The sequence below is a fragment of the Rhinolophus sinicus genome, linkage group LG06, assembly GCF_036562045.2.
Source record: "Rhinolophus sinicus isolate RSC01 linkage group LG06, ASM3656204v1, whole genome shotgun sequence".
Classification (NCBI taxonomy): Eukaryota; Metazoa; Chordata; class Mammalia; order Chiroptera; family Rhinolophidae; genus Rhinolophus; species Rhinolophus sinicus.
Window position 1 is genome coordinate 143,196,435 of NC_133756.1, and position 18,451 is coordinate 143,214,885.

The window sequence follows — 18,451 nt, forward strand, 5'->3', positions numbered from 1 at the left end:
ACTTGTCCCAAAAACTCATTTAGCAACATTTACATATAATTAGGAAAAGCGGTCTTTTTAAAGCTACCTACATTGCCTATAAAAATTTTACTACTTGTCATACTTTGGCTTTACATAAACACTTTGTCTCAAGTAATTTTGCACCTTGCACTTTGCGCTTATTTTCATTCTCTTTAAAAGGTCAGAGGCAAACTCTACTTTGCTCACTTTGTAACAATGAGACTAAGGCATAAAAGGGTAACTTGCCCAAAATCTGACATGTTGGAGAGAGCTAGGTTTAGAATGAGCAAGCATATTTTTGTAGGCCCACCTGTATCTATAGAATTACACTGTCTCAAATTATGAAATCCAGGGATCTGGTTACTTCTCAATCTGTATGAGAAATTTATAAGTGTTTGTCATATATACATAAACATAAATAGGCACATACATTGCATATATATATGTATACATATATTCATTCTCACACACATGTATTTCTTAGGATGAATAGAAATATAAGATATGCTATATCTTATTGAATCATAATTTGAAATATTCCACTAACTTGTTTACTCCCATTGCCTCATAAGAATCTAACTGCAAAGCTAGCTTCAGAACCTGGGACGGCTCCCAGGTACCCCCACAACAGCAGCCTAGGTTTGTAACGTGTTATCATTTGGTATAAAACTGTTGCGCTAACTTGAATGAATTTAGAATTCATCATTAAGATAGTGAAATCATTGGTATTTGTAGAGCATTCAATGTTGAACTCACAATACTTTAAATACAAAAAGGAAAATGTGACAGAACCATAATTGACAAATATTTATAATGATTGAAAATATCTCAATATAAAATTATTGACATGTATTTCTCTCATTCACCCTTTTCTATTCATGTACTTTTGGTGGTGGATTTTTTTTGTTTGTTTGATTGGTCTGTTTTGTTTGTGCTTCTTCCCCAGGCAACTGATTAGTGTTCACCATTAAATCAACTTTGACACAAAGTTTCATATTTAATTAGATCAGTTTTCCTCTCTATTACCATCAGGAAATGAACGGAATATGGATTAAAAAAAAAAGGGGGGATGGGACTAGAAAAAGAGAAATACACGTTTCTAAGGTTATATCTTCAATAGGATAGATAATTCTACAAAGAGCACAAACTGTGAAAGTTTTGCATCTGTTAATAATGTTCCCACTGCATGAAAACACAGAGTGGGTGAAAAAATCTCAGAACAATTAAAAACTGGAACAAAAGTGTCCTCTGTCTCTTTAGTTTCCCCTTTGTAAAATTCTAATCAATTTTTTCTATTAACAGATAGTTTATATGTGTATACTTTTTCTATATGTACAAGAGAACTTTTAATGAGAAAAGGTTTGTTAGTGCTGTTTGAAAACTCAATTTCATATTATTCATATCATTGTTCTAATTGAATGTAAATTAAATTTTATTAGTTATTAGCTTGATTTGAAATGTTGCATATGGTGCTTATACCATTCGAAGAGTGTCTAGAATTTCTGTAATATTTTTAAAACTAGGCTCTTCTGTAGATCACCAATATGGCATTTTAAACATGTATGATGTAGGTTGATGCCTTCAATCTTATATATTGTGTTTCCTCCAACATTTTTTTTGTTTAAAAATGTTTTCCTAACAGGTTAAGAGTTTAAGGCAATCCAGTACAAATACATCAGTATTTTCATTATGTAGGAAAAAAACCACATTTTTTAAAATGCATAATGCATATTTTTCCTACAGCTTTGATTATGTTTTAGTTTTAATGGATTTCCTATTACAGACACTTTTTATAAATGTGAATAAACTTTATACTAAGTAAATATCTGTTGCTTGTTTCAATTAAACATACTTCTTCCTCATATAATGGCATATAATTATATAAATTAAATGTGAACAACAGAATGCATGTTTTCAAAACAATGTTTACAGCATGGTGTTGCTGTATATATCTGTCACCCAGTGGGGCTAGCACTCTGTTTAAACAATTTAGTTGCAGTTGTGAAAGTGCTATTCTCAAATACAGTTTTAATACTTAATATATTATTTGAGACAAATTCATAATATATTACTCCTTAAAACTGTATTTATTTCTGTGACCTATGTCTATATTATTTAAAAATCAAAAAGTATAGTAATGTTCCACTAAATTATAGGAGTAACAGTACTTCTGGTTTAAACACATTAATATGAAGTATCATACGCATAGGTAAACCTTGGTTATTATTAAATATTACTTCATGTTACACATTTAGACTACCTTAAAATTTTTTTGAATCCAATTGAGTTATACATACAAAATTACTTTAATCAAGAGAATGAAAAACAAGCTAGTGACTAGGAGAAAGTACTTGCAAAAGACATCTGATAAAGGACTGCTACCTAAATTATATAACAAACTATTAAAATTCAACAATAAGAAAACAAACAATCTGATTTTTAAAATGGGCAAAAGACCTGAGCAGACACCTCACCAAGGGAGATATACAAATGGTAAGTAAACCTATGAAAAGATACTCAAGGGGCAGCCGGATGGTTCGGTTGGTTAGAGCGCGAGCTCTTAACAGGGTTGTGGGTTCAATTCCCACATGGGATAGTGGGCTGTGTCCCCTGCAACTAAGATTGAAAACGGCAACTGGACTTGGAGCTGAGCTGCGCCCTCCACAACTAGATTGAAGGACAACGACTTGACTTGGAACTGATGGGCCCTGGAAAAACACAATGTTCCCCAATATCCTTCCCCCACCAAAAAAGAAAAGATACTCAACATTATATGTCATTAGAGAATTGCAAGTCGAAACAACAGAGATACCACGACACACCTATCAAAATGGCCAAAATCTGGAACACTGACAACACTAAACATGGTGAGGATGTAGAGCAATAGGAACTCTCATTCATTGCTGATGGGAGTGCAAATTGGTACAGTCACTTTGGAAGACAGTTTGACAATTTCATACAAAACTAGTCTTCCGATTTGATCCAACAGTCGTCCTTCTTGGTATTTACCCAATTGAGTTGAAAACTTATGTCCGCACAAAAATTTGCATGTGGATGATTACAGCAGCTTTTATTTATAATTTATAATTGTCAGATCTTGGAAGCAACCAAGATGTCCTTCAGTAAAGAAATAGTTAACTGTGGTATATTCAGATAATGTGATATTATTCAGTGCTAAAAAGAAATGAGCTATCAAGTCATGAAAAGACATCATGAAAACTTAAATGCATTTTATCAAGTGAAAGAAGCCAATCTGAAAAGACTACCTACTGTATATTTCAACTATATGACATTCTGGAAAAGGCAAAACTATGGGGATATTAAAAAGATCAGTGATTGTCAGGGTTTGGGGTAGACGGAGGGGCAAGGGTTGAATAGTTGGAGCACAGGAGATTTTTAGGGCAGTGAAAGGGCTCTATATGATACATGTGGTGGATACATGTTGTTATACATTTGTCCAGGCCTAGGGAATGTGCACCAAGAATGAGCTAACTTAAGCTATGGACTTTGGAAGATACTGAGGTGTCAATGTAGGTTCATTGATTGCAACAAATGTACCCCCTCTGGTGTTGGATGTTAATAGGGTGGGACGTTGCTCACGTTGTTCACGTGTGGGAAGCGGGGGGGTATATGGGAACTCTCTGTACTTTCCACTCAGTGTTTCTCTGAAGCTGAAACTGCTCTAAAATGTAAAGTTTATTTTAAAAAATTACTTTTAAGACAAAAGGTTTTCTTAGGGCCAATTGAAAGTTTTAAGAAATACTTTATATGCTATTGAAGCGTAGGAAAAAAATGGTTTTAGTAATAATTTTTATGTCACCTTTTACTCGATGAAGTCTATAAATAAAATATCAAGTGACTCAAAAACATGTTCTAGATGTTTACTGCCATGACAAGATACTGAAAGAAACACAGCGATGAGCTTTTCAAACCTAGGCGGAATAGCCACATTTCATCAAAATGTAGACCTGTCCTAACAACAGCTTAGTCATGTTTCTAACAGAGAAACTAACTTGGGCAAGAAGGAGAACTTTGGGGACTAGAACCATAGAGAAAAGGGAGGTGGGGTGATTAGGAACACCCTTACAAAGTTAGTGCAGTATTGTCTGAAGTACATTGCTAACTCGAAGCATATTTTTCTCACTCCGGGACCAGAAGAAATGATGTAGGGGTCACTGGTAAATAGATTAGGAAGCAGGGTCTAAAAGGTCTACTTGAAAGTCACAAAAACTTGACTTGAACTGGCGTTTAAAATGGGGAAGCTGTGGGTTGGAATAGTCTGGGCCTTGGTACAAGTTTATTGTTCATGGCACCCAGTGCCTTCTTTGAATATGAAGATCTGTGCCTCTCAATTCTAGAACATCTCGTTGTATAATTTTTTTGCTAGTTTCTTCTCCTTTGTTTTCTCCACTTTTTGTGTGATTCCTAATGATTGAATATTGGACTTCTGGATTGATCCACTATTTTCCATTTCTTTCTCCATCTATTCTACGTTCTGCATAATTTTTACACTGTAACTTCCAACTCTATTCAATTTTAATTTAAGATTATTCTGTTTTTAATTTCCAAGAGCACTTTGTGTTCTGATTGTTTTCATTTATAACAACTTTATTGGTGTATAATTTAGATGCCATAAAATGAAGCCATCTTCAGTGAGCAGTTCCATGAGTTTTAACAAATGTAGATACCGATATAACAATCATTTCACCTGCAGAAAGTTCCCATCTGTCCTTTTACTGTCAATTTCCTGACTCTCTAGCCTCAGGCTACCATCGATCCACTTTCTGTTACTATAGATTAGTTTTGCCTATACTAGAACTTCATATAAATCAAATCATATGACATGTACTCTTTAGTCGTTTATTTCTTTCACTCAGCACAATATTTTTGCATATGTCAGTAGTGTGTTCCTATTTACTGCTGAATAGTATTTCATTGTACTGATACAACAAAATTTGTCTATTTACCTCTTCATAAGAATTTGTAGGGTGGCCGGTTAGCTCAGTTGGTTAGAGCACAGCGCTCTTAACAACAAGGTTGCCTGGTTGATCCCCACATGGGCCACTGTGCTCTCCACAACTAGATTGAAACAACTACTTGACTTAGAGCTGATGAGTTCTGAAAAAACACATTTAAAATAAGTAAAAGTTAAAAAAAAAAAAAAGAATTTGTACATAAAGCTACTATGAACATTCATATACAAGTCTTTGGGCATATATTTTCAGTTCTTTTGGGTAAACACCTAGGAGTAGAATTGCTGGTAATATGTGGGTGTATATGTAACTTAATAAGAAACTATCAAATTGTTTTTCAAAATGGATGAACCATTTTACACTACCAACAGGAATGTATAAAGGTTCCGGAGGCTCCACATCCCTGACAATGCTTGCTGTTACTAGTCTTTTAATTTTATCCACTCTGGCGGGTATGCAGTGGTATTTCATTGTGGTTTTAATTTGCATTTCCCTGATGACTGATGAGATTGAGTATCTTTCTTTATGCTTATTAGCCATTCACTTATCTTCTTTTAGCAAGTGTTTATTCAAATCTGTGTCCATTTTTTAAATTGATTTGTTTATCTTCTTACTTTTGAGTTACAAGCGTTCTTTATTATGGATATGTCCTTGGCCACATATATTTGGCAAATATTTTTTTCTAGGTCCTAACTTGCCTTTTTATTTATTTAAAAAAAATTTTTTATTAGTTTCAGGTTGCCTTTTCATTTTTTTAACAGTGTCTTTAAAAGAGCAGAAGTCTTACATTTTGATGGAGTCCAATTTATCAGCTCTTTTTTTATGTTCATTTTTTTGTGTGTTTATCTAGCCAAGAAATCATCGTCGGCCCCAGGTTGTGAAAATTTCCTTCTATGTTTTCTTCTAGCCATTTTATAGTTTCAGCTTTCACTCATGTCTAAATTTTTGTGTGTATATGAACTTAGAATCAGAGTTAATTTCCTCCCATTCAACAATGCAGTTTTAGCAAGATTTGTTTAAAAGGCTGTCCTTTCCCCAACCAAATCATCTGAATTATCTTGGAACTTTGTTGAAAATCAATAGATGATATAGAGAGATTTGGGGACAGCCACTTATGACAAGACATACATAAAAACTTAAATTGCAGTACTAAAATTAAGTAGTTACAGCAAACAATAGTATAAGACATGTTTCCCCAAAAGCACAACCGGAGAAAATGATTTGGATGTAAATAGCTGAATTGGGAGTCAGCAAGAATGATGGAGCAGGGCGAGAGACAGGGCAGAAGGACAAGCCAGAGGGCATTTTATCAAAGTTGCTATTGTTGGTAATAAAGGCTCACTTCCGTGAGGACCACTGAGAAAGGTGCAAAATGCTTCCCATAACAGCCCACCTGGAAGCTGGGAGGCGGCTGTGTTTATCCAATGACTTCCTTCCGTTCTCCGTTCTCCAAGGATTGAGGGTATCTCCTAATGGGGAAATGCAAATTCCCCTGCATTTCAGGGAGCTTCAGTGGTGTCAAAGAAAGCGGAGTGAAGAAAGATACATAACAGAGTCTTAGGGTAAGATGCTGTGAGCATGAAGTAAGTCAAAACTGCCTGGGAGGTGAGCCAGGGATGTGATGCGGGCACCAGAGGGGTCTGCTGCAACATGTCACGTTTCGTTTTAAAGTCATGAGCGAGCAGGCAGGTTTCATGAACAGTAAAAAAAGGAGCATATGTAAATACAATAAAACTGGTATAATGAATAGTCTAGTGCTTGCTTTGTTACTTTCATAAATGTTCTCTGTGAGTGGACTTTGTCTGTGTTCATGTGTGGAACTCTATGAAGACACTGAATTTCAGTTTTTCCCCTGAACAGAGAAAGCACTCACGGAAGCAGAAGACATGTGGAAAAAGAGACTACAAGTTTCTTCAGAATTTGCAGAAATTTGGGAGAGGGTTTTTGACTTTCACAAGATGTTCGAGACCACCTTATCTTGAACTTAAGAAACTGAAAAAATTCCATGTGACAAAACTGAATCTGATACCAAATAATGATATGCTTGTATGCTTAGTAGTTAATATATATATATGTATATCTATATATACTAACATTAACATGCATGAAAATTAGGTGAAGTCTAGATCTTTCCCAACAAACCTCCTTTACCACCCCCTTATCTAGGGCTTTGGGATAAAGGGAACAGGAAGTAACAAGAGAAGGGAGAGGATGTAAACCAACAGAGTGTGCCTTACACCTAGGCTGCAGCTGAGAGAAGCTGGAGGCTTGAGAACACATGCTCTACTACACTTGGCTTGAGGTTCAGTCCTCCAGCAGCAAAACCTCTGGAAAATATTTATCTCAAGTTGTGTTTACAACCAGGACAAAGGGGACTATCCCAAGTAGTGAAATGGTTTTTGTTGTTGTTGTTGTTGTTTGTTATTGTTGGTGTTGGTGTTGGTGTGTGTATGTATGTGTGTGTAAACGTATGAAAGTACTGTGTTCTTCATGTCGGTACCCCAGTGTTCCATCCAGGCTGAAGACGTAGACTAGAGTGAGACATTAGGAAGGACAAGGAAATGTTTCCCATGCCTTTGATCATGTCACTCTTTGCTTAAAAGGTTTTCATGGCTACTTATTGTGAGGAAGTATACTGAAGTCATTTAACGTTTGGATATTGGACCAAATATGGGACTATTTGTACATTAAAATAAATAAATATTTATTTTAACAGATTATAATCCCATGTTCAAGGACCAGCCCCCGCCCCCACCGTCACTTTCAATGATTTGCTACAAGGACTCACAGGTCAGAGAAGTTGTTATACTGATGGTTAACTACAGTTTGTTATAGTAAAAGAATACGATTAAAATCAGGAATGGAAAAAGGCAGATAGCGCAGAGTATAATGGAGAACAAATGCAAGTTTGCAGTTGTCCTCTTCCAGTAGAGTCCTGTATACATTATCACGTGAAGTATTGCCAACCAGGAAGCTCACCTGAGCTTTGGTACCCAGGGCTTTTACTGGGCATTGGTCACACAGGCATGGCTGACTGCCCTGGTAACTGACCTTAATTCTTCAGCTTGTCCAGATATTAAGCTGCTACTGTGTGGTCCAAAGCCCCCACCATAAATCACATTGTTAGCATAACCTATTTGGTGTGGGCCAAGGCCTCAGGTAAACAAAGATACTCTTAACAGGCTAGTTATTCCAAGTGCTTAGAAGTTATTGCCCTGGAGGCTGGCAAGGGCCAAACCTTTCTTTGGAATGTACCAGGTTTGGGCCCTGGACCTGCTGAGCTAATCCTCCTGCACAAACCCATTGAATAAAATAAGAATCCATGAGTCTATATTGAGATATAGATAGATAGATAGATAGATAGATAGATAGATAGATAGATAGATAGATAGATAGATAATAATAAGGAAAAGTTCCTTCTCATAGAAGAATAATAACTAATGATGATAGGAAGAATGATGGAGTTAGAAAAATCACTATCGGCAAACATAATAATAATCACTTCAAGCAAGTATCATCAATGGATGCTATAGTGAGTTCATTGGTGGTCCCTCAAAAGCTACGTCTATGTCCTACTCCTCAGAACATGTGAATGTGACTTTATTTGAAAAAGGGGTCTTTACAGATGTAATTAAATTAAACATCTTGAGATGAGATCATCCTGGATTACCCAGGTGGGCCCTAAATCCAATGAATAGTGTTCTTATAAAAGACAGAAGAGCAGACAGACATACAGAGGAGAAGGCATTGTGAGACAGAGGCAGAGATTGGGGTGATGTGGCCACACACCAAGGAATGCCACCAGAAGCTGGAATAGTCAAGGAAGAATTCTCCACTAGAGCCTCCTGGGGGAGCACACAGCCCTGCAGACATCTTGATTTCAGACTGTCCGCCAGAATTGTGACACAGTAAATTTCTGTTGTTTTAAGCCGTTCAGTTTGTGATCATTTGTTGCAGCCGCCACAGGAAACTAACATAGATGCTAAAACCAATAGTGAAAGAATGAGGCTTCAGGAATTTTCAGTCTCAACATACCCACAAAGTACTAATTAATTATAAAGGGAAATATAGTAACTCTTCAATCGAGAAGCCTGGCAATAAATCTTTAACCAAGATTATTGGGTTGTGGAGTTAAACATAGATGGTTTGAAGCTCCGCTTGCACCACCATCAATTTATATCAGCATGTATAATTTGGGGAAGTTACTTAACTTCATTAAGCCTCAATTTCCTGTAAAATGGGAATAATAATTACTAATACCCACATCTTAAGGATATTTTGAGGATTAAATGAGGCAATCCATGTAAAGCCCTCAGCATAGGATCTAGCACATATGCATTCAACACATATTGGTTATTCTGATAATAGCTATCACCTACAGAATGAAGTCTAAAGTTCCTGTAATATATTCACGGAGATAAAAGATACACTCAATGAAAGACTTATGATCAGGCGACACCCCTATCTTTCCAGCTCATATTTAAATTGTGCGCCATTCCCAGACCTTCTGGTCTCCAATCACTCAATCTTTCTTCCTCCAGACCCTGATCAGCTAAGCCATTCACCAGAGCCCAAGAGTCCATCCATATCCATAGCTCAGACCACTCCCTTCACATACAAAACTGATGATCAAAGATGCTTCTTCATCTGAATGGGAGGAATGTCTCATCGATGTCTTTCAGTGACACCTCCCAGTGAGGCTGTGGCTTCCAAAGAAGCAAGCTTAAATGCAGCTCTTCTGACTCCATTGCTGTCTCCCTGGGGGGTATGACAGGGAACTGAGAGAGCAAAGATGATTGATAGGGTCAAACTTGGGAGACTAAGAAAATGATAGTCGGACTTCACTTCATTTCTGATGTTTTAACTTCATGTCTGACATTGACCTAACAGAACAGAAAATAGGGCTGCACTGGCAAAGATAGAGCTTATAGTTGCCCTCAATGCCAGAAGAGAAAGGAAAAATGGGAACTAAGCCCCCTCCCCCCTCAATCAACTCAATTCCTATAAACATACCCCTGATATTCTCAGTGAAACCACAAACTTGACCTTCTTGGATCTTTCTAATTAATGGTTGGTCTGTTTGTAACATTGGAATATATGGACTTACTGACCACATTTCTAATCAGGCAATCCCAAATTCTGCATTTCCCAACAAGCTAATAAACAAGACTGCCTTAGTGGAGATGAAGTCCCATTGCTCCCTCCCCCAACTGATTGCCTCCATTACCTTAAAGATAGTTGCTGAGCCCTGGGCCTCAGTTTCAACAACAAAATTAGGATGATGAACCACTCAGTCTAACTCTAAGCTTCCTACTGGCTGAAATACTGATTTTTTTTAATGGGAGGGGACGAAGATTGGGAGATGTGGGAAATGAGGAGAGACTCTTCATGGACATATTCTAAGGCATCACTACGTCCTAGCCAATAAACTCAGAAGGAAGATAGGGGTAGGGGTCGAGGAAAGACTCCTTAAGTGTAGAATTTCCATTCATCTTGCAACCAAACTGCCTTTGATTTAATCAATTTTCAAACCCCGTCCCCAGTTTGACTAAATGACTAAATGTGACTAAATGAAATTTCTGAATGGTTATTTTTAAAATAGAATATGTATTTATTCATTCAATAAATATGTATTTAGAGCCTACTATCATGCCAGACATAGCACTAAGTGCTGGGGATACAAGGATGGATTAAATACACCCCTGCCTTTAAAGAACTCATGATCTGTGAGGGAAAGAAAAAGACACACAGCTAATTGTAATGCAATATGGTACTGTTAAATATAAGCATATAAACACCATAGGGCAATTGACAAGGAAGCAATTGGTTTTGCTTTGGAAAGTTGGGGGAATGTCATGAAAGAGAGAATGTTTGATCTGGATCTTGGAAGATGAGTAAAAGTTCCACACGCAAAGAATGGAACGACCATTTTTATATAAACAAGAATCACATGACGGGGGCAGCAGGTTAGCTCGGTTGGTTAGAGCTCAGTGCTCTCAACACCAAGGTTGCCGGTTCGATCCCTGCATGGGTCACTGTGAGCTGTGCCCTCCACAACTAGATTGAAACAACTATTTGACTTGGAGCTGATGGGTCCTGGAAAAGCATTTGAAATAAAAATTTTAAAAGTTAAAAAAAAATAAAGAACCACATGGCTCCTTGTAGAATTTTGCCATGTCTAGATCAGATTTAAAGCAGCTTAGCTGGGGATTATTTGAAAGAGATCATGAAAAGTTTGCAGCGTTCGGAGTAAATTTTCAGTAGGAAAGAAGACATTCGTTAGATATCATCAATTTTACCAAAAGATTTAGTGATATTATTTGTAGACATGTTGTAATACTGGAAATACACGTGTATTGATTTAGGGTAAACTAAGGAAATTTCACTTAATAGGCAAAAGAAGATCATATATGGTGACAGTAATATATATATTTTTAATTTTTAAATACTAAAAATTTCTCTTAATATCTTTTCTCTGATTTATGTGACAAACTACATAATGGTGTGAGGTACTATAAAGGTTTTAGTGGCACTTGTTTGGTATTGCCTGCATAACTCACTCTGAGTACCATTTAAGAGTATCTCAAACTAAGTGCCATAAAACATTTATAGCATGCCACTCCACTTCCTACACTTTCCATAGAGACAAAACCTTAGTGCTCACAAAAGTACTTATAAATGTAGTAGTCAGTAGTGAAAACTTTTAAAATTGTGATTACAGACTTCTAGTTGCAGTAAGAAAAATAAATGTAAGGAAGATTTACGTTACTTCTCTGCAGGATCTCAGATTATCTGGCAAATTCCTTCCCCAAGGAAAACCACTTTTCAAAGATATCCTCAGTAAATGCATACTGGAATTAACATAAAATTGGCCAGGTCACTTGTGTCCACACGTTTGAATTCATTTGTAAATAACCACCACTCACTTCCTTGCTTCCCCACCCTGGGATCAGACTCCAAGCATCACAGGTGCCGAAAGATTTACAAAAAGGAGTGAATGAGAACAAAAGGATGGAGGCGCCAGGAGGAAAACAATCTCCCAGAACAAAATTAGTCTCAAAAGGAATAGCAGATCCAATACCAGGTATTAAGGAAGTTTAAACTGCTTTTTCTAGGTCTTCTACTATGCTGGCCTGATTTGTTTAAACTTTTATGTTAGGCTTATCTTGAGGGATAGATTTCTGTGCTAATAAGCACATAATAGGTGTTAAACCAAATTGGTTTTTCAGGGTGGTGGCCAATAAATATAAATTTTACTGGTATTTTTAACTTTTACTTTATGCCTTAAGGAACAAACGATGTTTTCTATAATCCCTAAGTTTCAGTACTAGAGTAGAAGAAAAAACGCATATACAATAGAACAGCCTCAAATAATCATTAAATTACCCCTCAACAAACCACTTGGAGGTCACAGAGGAAATATTCGGGGTAGAGTCTTGCTGAAGTTCCAAGTCTCAAACAAAAAACTCCAAGACAAAGTGTGCATCGGGAGTTTAAATTTATTGTAAAGTCATCCAGATGGTAGATGGATTGATCAATGAAGAGGGAATATTTATCTTGGGATAGAAGATTCTGAAATCCAGAAGGAGAAAATCCCCAGGGAGGGGGTGGGGACAGTTAATTAGAGCCCCTGGGAAAGGACTTTTTAACGAGGATTGGAAAATAACGTTTTAATTTGAATCTCTTTGAATATAAATCTCCCCCTAACAGCAGGAAAAGGTTCCCCTAGCCGAACAAGCTTTGGGCAGGAAGGGAGTAAACGGAACTGTAAAACAGCCCGCTCAGCTGTTTCTGGTTTGGGACTCGGTTCAGAGAAAGAAATCGCGATGTGGGAACTGAGTATTTGGGTCACTCAAAATAATTCGAAGGGTCAAATAACGAACTCCAGGCAAAGCGCTGACAAGCCTCCCCCCTTTGTATCCCCTTACGCTGGGTTTCCGCTCAATTTCCCCTCCCTTGAGCTAGGCGAACAGCAGGCGCGGCCCCTTCCCACGCGGGGCGCTGCGAGCGCGGACAGCTCCCCTTACAGCAGCCGACGGCGGGAAGTCCGCAGCCCGCGGGCTACGGCTGCGGGGCGTCCCTCCGGGTCCCCGGAGCCGGCTGGGCCGGGCAGGCCTCGAGCCTTCCCCGCCCCGATTGGCCATCAAGAGGCGGCCGGTGGCGGCGGAGGCCCGTGAGCCGCGAGCGCGGGGCACCGAGGGGAGGCGGGGCGAGGCCGCCGGGTGGAGGGGGGCGGGAGGTGCATCCTGGGAAATCCACCAACATGGGGCGAAGCCGCCGCCGCCGCCGCCGCGAGTCCGGGCCGCGGATACCGCCCCTTCCCTGACGCCCAGCCGGGCCTCGCCCCGCGCCGCAGCCGGGGTTCCCCAGGCACAGACTGGCCAGCGCGCCCTCTGCCCGTCCGCCAGCCGGGGCCATGTGAGGGGGCAGCTCCCTCCGCCGCCGCCTCCTCCTCCTCTTCCTCCCCCGCCCCCTCCCTCCCCTCCCGCCCCCTCCCTCTTTCCCTCCCCTCCCGCCCCCCTCACACAGGGCCCTAGAGGAGCCCCCACTGCAGCCCGCCCTCCCTACGCAACCCCCACGATGGACAGGAACTACGCGACCTCCGGCTTCGCCGACCCGCCGCCGCAGCCCGCGCCCCCCGCCGCCCCGACCAGCGCCGCGGCACCACCCCCCGGTCCCGCCTGGGCCTACGAACCCCGAGCCGCGGTCGCCGCCGCCACCAGCAGCGGCAGCAGCGGCAGCAGCCCCAGCCTCAAGGCCAGGTAGGGAGGGTGGGCGGCGGGGTCCGGGTGGGCCAGGAAAGGCCGGGGATGCATTTGGGGCCTTCGCCCCTGTGCAGCACTGCGGAGGGGTCCGGGCCGGGCGGGAACCCTCCACGCGTCTCCTGGTCCTCGCCCCCGCCGGAGAGGCGGCTGATGACTCCTGTGGGGTGGACTCGGGATGGGTGGGGGCGCCCAGTGCGGGATTCGCGCCCCGGACTGGTCCGGGACGTGGGTCTGGGCGGGAGTCGTGGATCTCCGTCACCTCCCGGGTCCTGGGCTCTCACATGGTGAAGTTTGGGTCCGTGACTTAACTCGGCGATCACGGAGACCCGAGACTGTCTCCGGGAGGGCCGAGGGGGCTCGGACGAGTTCGGGGCAGTGACATTCCATTGTATTGGAACCGACAATGTGGTCTTGGGGGCCCGGGCAGTGTGAGAGTGGGGGAGGCGGGAGAGGAAGAGGCGCCAAGCCGCGTCCCTGACATTGGGGGACCCGGGAAGGCTGGGCTGCTGAAGAACCTCCGGGCGTGGGGCTTCGGGAGGGGTCCTGGTGGCGCGCGAACGCTGCCCGGGGCTGGGTGACATATGTTTGCAGTAGTGGCCAAGATTAAGCTATTTCTCTTCCACGCGTTCAAAGTTACTCTTCGGTTTCCTCCCCTTTCAACAACAGCAGGAAGTAAGGAATCTCTCTTTGCCTTCTGTGTCTTGGGGTGACTAAAAGTTGGAAAGAAATTGGAGGGGGGCGTCAGTGAAGGCCATAAATGTTGAAGAACAGAAGCATGCTTTTCCATCTCGGCTTCTGAAGCTCTGGTTCATTATGTAGCGCGGGGTTCAAGAGTTCATCTTTGCTCCAACATGACCAAGGAATCTAAAATGTTGACTTTTACTAGATATTTAAGCTCGCGGGAAATGTGTAGTAGTGCCACACTGTGAAACGGGTCATTTGAATGATAACTGGAAGGCGTGGTCTGGTTTGGACGATTCGGGAGCGGGTTGTTTTAAAGCCACCTCTGCCGAACAATGCAGAATCTGGTAGGTGCAGTTTCTGATTACAAGGACCAGGGAATCCTGGGTTGCTAATGACTTCATCCTCAACTACCAACAGGAAGCTTCGTGGCTTTATGATCTCATCAGATTTCTTCGTTATTGTCACGACAGAAGTGAACTTTTTTTTTTTTACTTTATATATTACAGTGTTCTAGGTTATCTTCTTTGTTTTTATGAAAGTTCCTCTTTCATGATTTGGAAAATACGTGCGAAGAGTAGCTGGTCTTTGTGTGAGATAGTACCTTGGGATGATTGTGAGAGAATGAGAAACATTTGGTTCAAGAAAAGGGAAATAAACTTCCTTAGAGGATTTCAAGTCCTTTGTTTAAAAGACCTAGGATTTTAGGTCTTTTAAAGAAAATAATGGTGATGCGCTAATTTTGAACTAAACACGGAAATGCTGAATCCTTTCTGTAACAGTCATAACTTTGTATTATATACAATTAAGACATTTTAAGTTTTATGAAAGATGTTTGACACCTTTCCTATTATCATTATCATTTTTGTGGTAATTTGGCTATCATTTTTCAAGTAGATTTTGCATTGAAAACAATTTACAAACTAAAATTACTTTCTCTTCAGTGAACAGCACTGATAGGTATTTGTGCATCATTTTTTGTTTTAAATAAAAAAATGCTTTGTTAGGTAAGTGCAACAAATGCTATCAAGTTATTTCTGTTATTTCTTTTAGCAGAATACTTCTGAGGCAAGAAACTAAAATCTACTTGTCATATTTTCCAAATGTTATTTATCAGAGTAACAAAGAATGACTTCCCAAACACATTTGAAAACAGTAAGTAGATTCATTTGGAACACATAATCTAAAAGAGATTCATTTTCTGTTTATTGGAAGTTAATTGATTTTTAAATGCTAAGTTCCCTCCCCCCTTAAAAATATATTTTTGGGATGGGGTTAGCTAAATTATAGCATAGAAAATGCACGCTTTCCCCCTTCCCCATCAACTTGCTTTGTGTTAGGATCAGGCCATCTGTACAGGGTTACACACACTGCTTAATTGTACCTCACTTTATTTCTCAAACTGCGCAATGTCCTCTGATTTTATTTCAGTTATACAGAAAATACAGAATCTGAAATATACCCAGTGAGGCTTCCAGTATTCCGCATTTTCAGAAGCCTATTCATATTTTTATAACATTTTAAAGAGCTTTTTCGTAATTCATGTATCAGTTGAATGTTTTTGTTCCCCTTTGTGGCAGTTTCTTCTTGAGGGTGCAAATGAGTAGTAGTTGTGATGATGTAATATGGATACTTATCCATAAAGAATAGCTTGTCTGTCACCTTGTTTTCAGTAGTAACCTATTCAGAAGCTAACAGATGGTAATAACATTCAATTATTACTGGCATGGGATCTAATATCCTACTTTCTGCTTGGCCCTGAAATGAACATTTTCAATCAGTTGATGGGAAAAAGCATGGTAAAATATTTTTCATGAATTTGAAATAATACTTTTTTGATATAGCAGCTCCACCAGGTGTAAAGTTTTTCTGTTGTTTTAACCATTGAGAAATAAAGGGCTAATGGGAAACCCTAGCATTTTCCCTTAAATAGGGTGTATAGAGAGATGTCTGAGTATTTCTAAAATAGTCCTTGCTAGGCACATGGGAAGTTCGGGGATAAGAACTGGTCATATAAATCTCCATTTATTTGTGCTTTTCTGTTTTTACTTTTCACCATGGAGTTCGAAATACTTTTTGTGGGGCTCTTTTAGATAGTATGAATACCTTTGCATGCTTTTGGAAATAAGATGATCATCAGGAAGCTGCAGACTTGCTGCCTTTTATCTGCCTCATTTATATCCTGTACAGAACAGGAAGAGACAAATATTATCATGGACCTTGTGATGTTTTTGTATTTGAATATGCACCAGAACGTGACTAAATGAAAACAATTTTTTAAAAAACTAGAGTTATATTGTTTTTTCACTTTCTAACTTGAAACAGTCTGGGTTTTCTTTGCCCCCAGTTTTTAGAATTTCCTAATCCATAAATTCTTTCTGATTATAGCATGGATGTGTAATGAGTGTAATCGGTACCCCTCCAATAAACAAAACAATGATTAGCTTCTCTAAAATGGTCAGCTACTATATTAAGGACTTTCTGATTAAGTTTTAAAGCTAGAGTTTCCCTCAAGACTTTTGGGAAAAGACCTTGTAAGATCACAATTTATGAGGAATAGGGACAATACCAAAGTAGTGAAAGGTTATTTTAAACAAACTTCCGTTGTTCAGAAAGTATTTTCCCAAAGAAACAATGCTGTAAGTAATAGTAGCTATCATTGACTGAGCAACTTGTTTGTGCTAGATACTGTTTTAAGTGGTAAATACACATGCACACTAATCCTCACAGCAGTCCTTTGAGGCAGGCATTATTTTTACCTTTTTATGAATGAGGAAACCAACGCATAGAGACATTAAGTAATATACTTACAGCTACATAGCTACTGCGATTTAAACCTGGTCAATGTGAATCTGGAGCCTGCATGTCTAATTACTGTACTGCTTCATGGTAAGATAGTCTAACGCTGTAATCTACTTATATTATGGGTTAAATGAGCTTTTGTAGCTGGCCTGGAAACCTAACCATTAGTAATACATTTATTTCAGTGTTTGTCACCATTGACCATTTTTTCCTAATGAAGTATGCTTCCTTTCACTTCCATAGCACGGTATTTCCCTGGTTTTCCTCCTACCTCTAGCCCACTGCTTTCCCCTGTTCTTCATTAGTTCGTAACTCTTCTAATCTCTACATGTTGTCATTTCCTTAGGGCTTGGGACTGATGATTTCTCATCCATTCTGTGCTTTCTCCTGAGGATGTTGCATTCATGTTTATGGCTTTAAATGTCACCTCTGGAGATGCCCATTGATTCAAAGGCATAAGTGCCTGGGGTGGCATTCTTTACTTCCAGTTCAGTGGAGCATTATTGTGTATTCTGATGAAGCATTCCTCCCTCTGAACCTTAGACCTCTAGGCCAGCAGAGCATAAGGTCACTGGAACAGGAAGCAAAAATTTTGCTAGTGGGTCTAGGGGTGTTAGTGAGTGGTACCACTGCCATTCTGCCCCTTGAATCCTGAACCCGTGAATCCTGGCTATTGGAGAAACACTACTAGGCAATAAGATGCTGATTGACAGCATAGGTAGCCTTTTGGAGAACCTTGCTCCAGCTCTGCAAGGTATTGCCACCTAGCTGGTTCTGGAATAAGTCTTCAAAAGGCCATTTCAAGGGCCGGCCCGGTGTCTCTGGCGGTTAGAGCTCCATGCTCCTAACTCCGAAGGCTGCTGGTTCGATTCCCATACGGGCCAGTGGGCCCCGAACAAGGTTCGATTCCACGAGTCCCGCAAGTGATGGTGGGCTCCGCCCCCTGCAACTAAGATTGAATATGGCACCTTGAGCTGAGCTGCCGCTGAGCTCATGGATGGCTCAGTTGGTTGGAGCGCGGGCTCTCAACCAAAAGGTTGCCAGTTCAATTCCTCGACTCCCACGAGGGATGGTGGACTGCGCCCCCTGCAACTAGCAACAGCAACTGGAGCTGAGCTGCGCCATCTACAACTAAGACTGAAAGGACAACAACTTGACTTGGAAAAAAGTCCTGGAAGCACACACTGTTCCCCAATAAAGTCCTGTTCCCCTTCCCCAATAAAGTCTTGA

At 40.2% G+C, this 18,451-nt stretch overlaps 2 protein-coding genes across 4 annotated transcripts in view; one reads left to right on the forward strand and one right to left on the reverse strand.

Moving 5' to 3' along the window:
- CCDC73 (coiled-coil domain containing 73) overlaps positions 1-18,451 on the reverse strand; it is a 253,095-nt gene that overhangs the window by 142,345 nt on the left and 92,299 nt on the right. The gene's annotated exons all lie outside the window — the stretch shown is intronic.
- Positions 13,250-18,451, forward strand: part of QSER1 (glutamine and serine rich 1) — an 84,404-nt gene continuing 79,202 nt past the window's right edge. Inside the window, exons 1-2 of one of the 3 annotated variants that reach the window (XM_074336184.1) lie at positions 13,606-13,735; positions 15,473-15,574. Coding sequence is in view for 2 of the 3 variants with exons in the window: in XM_074336186.1 (XP_074192287.1) it covers positions 13,554-13,735 (182 nt within the window). In the remaining variant the exon portion in view is untranslated. Of the gene's footprint in view, positions 13,736-15,472; positions 15,575-18,451 lie in introns of all 3 variants that reach the window. The other 2 variants (XM_074336186.1, XM_019738513.2) reach the window with 2 other exon arrangements.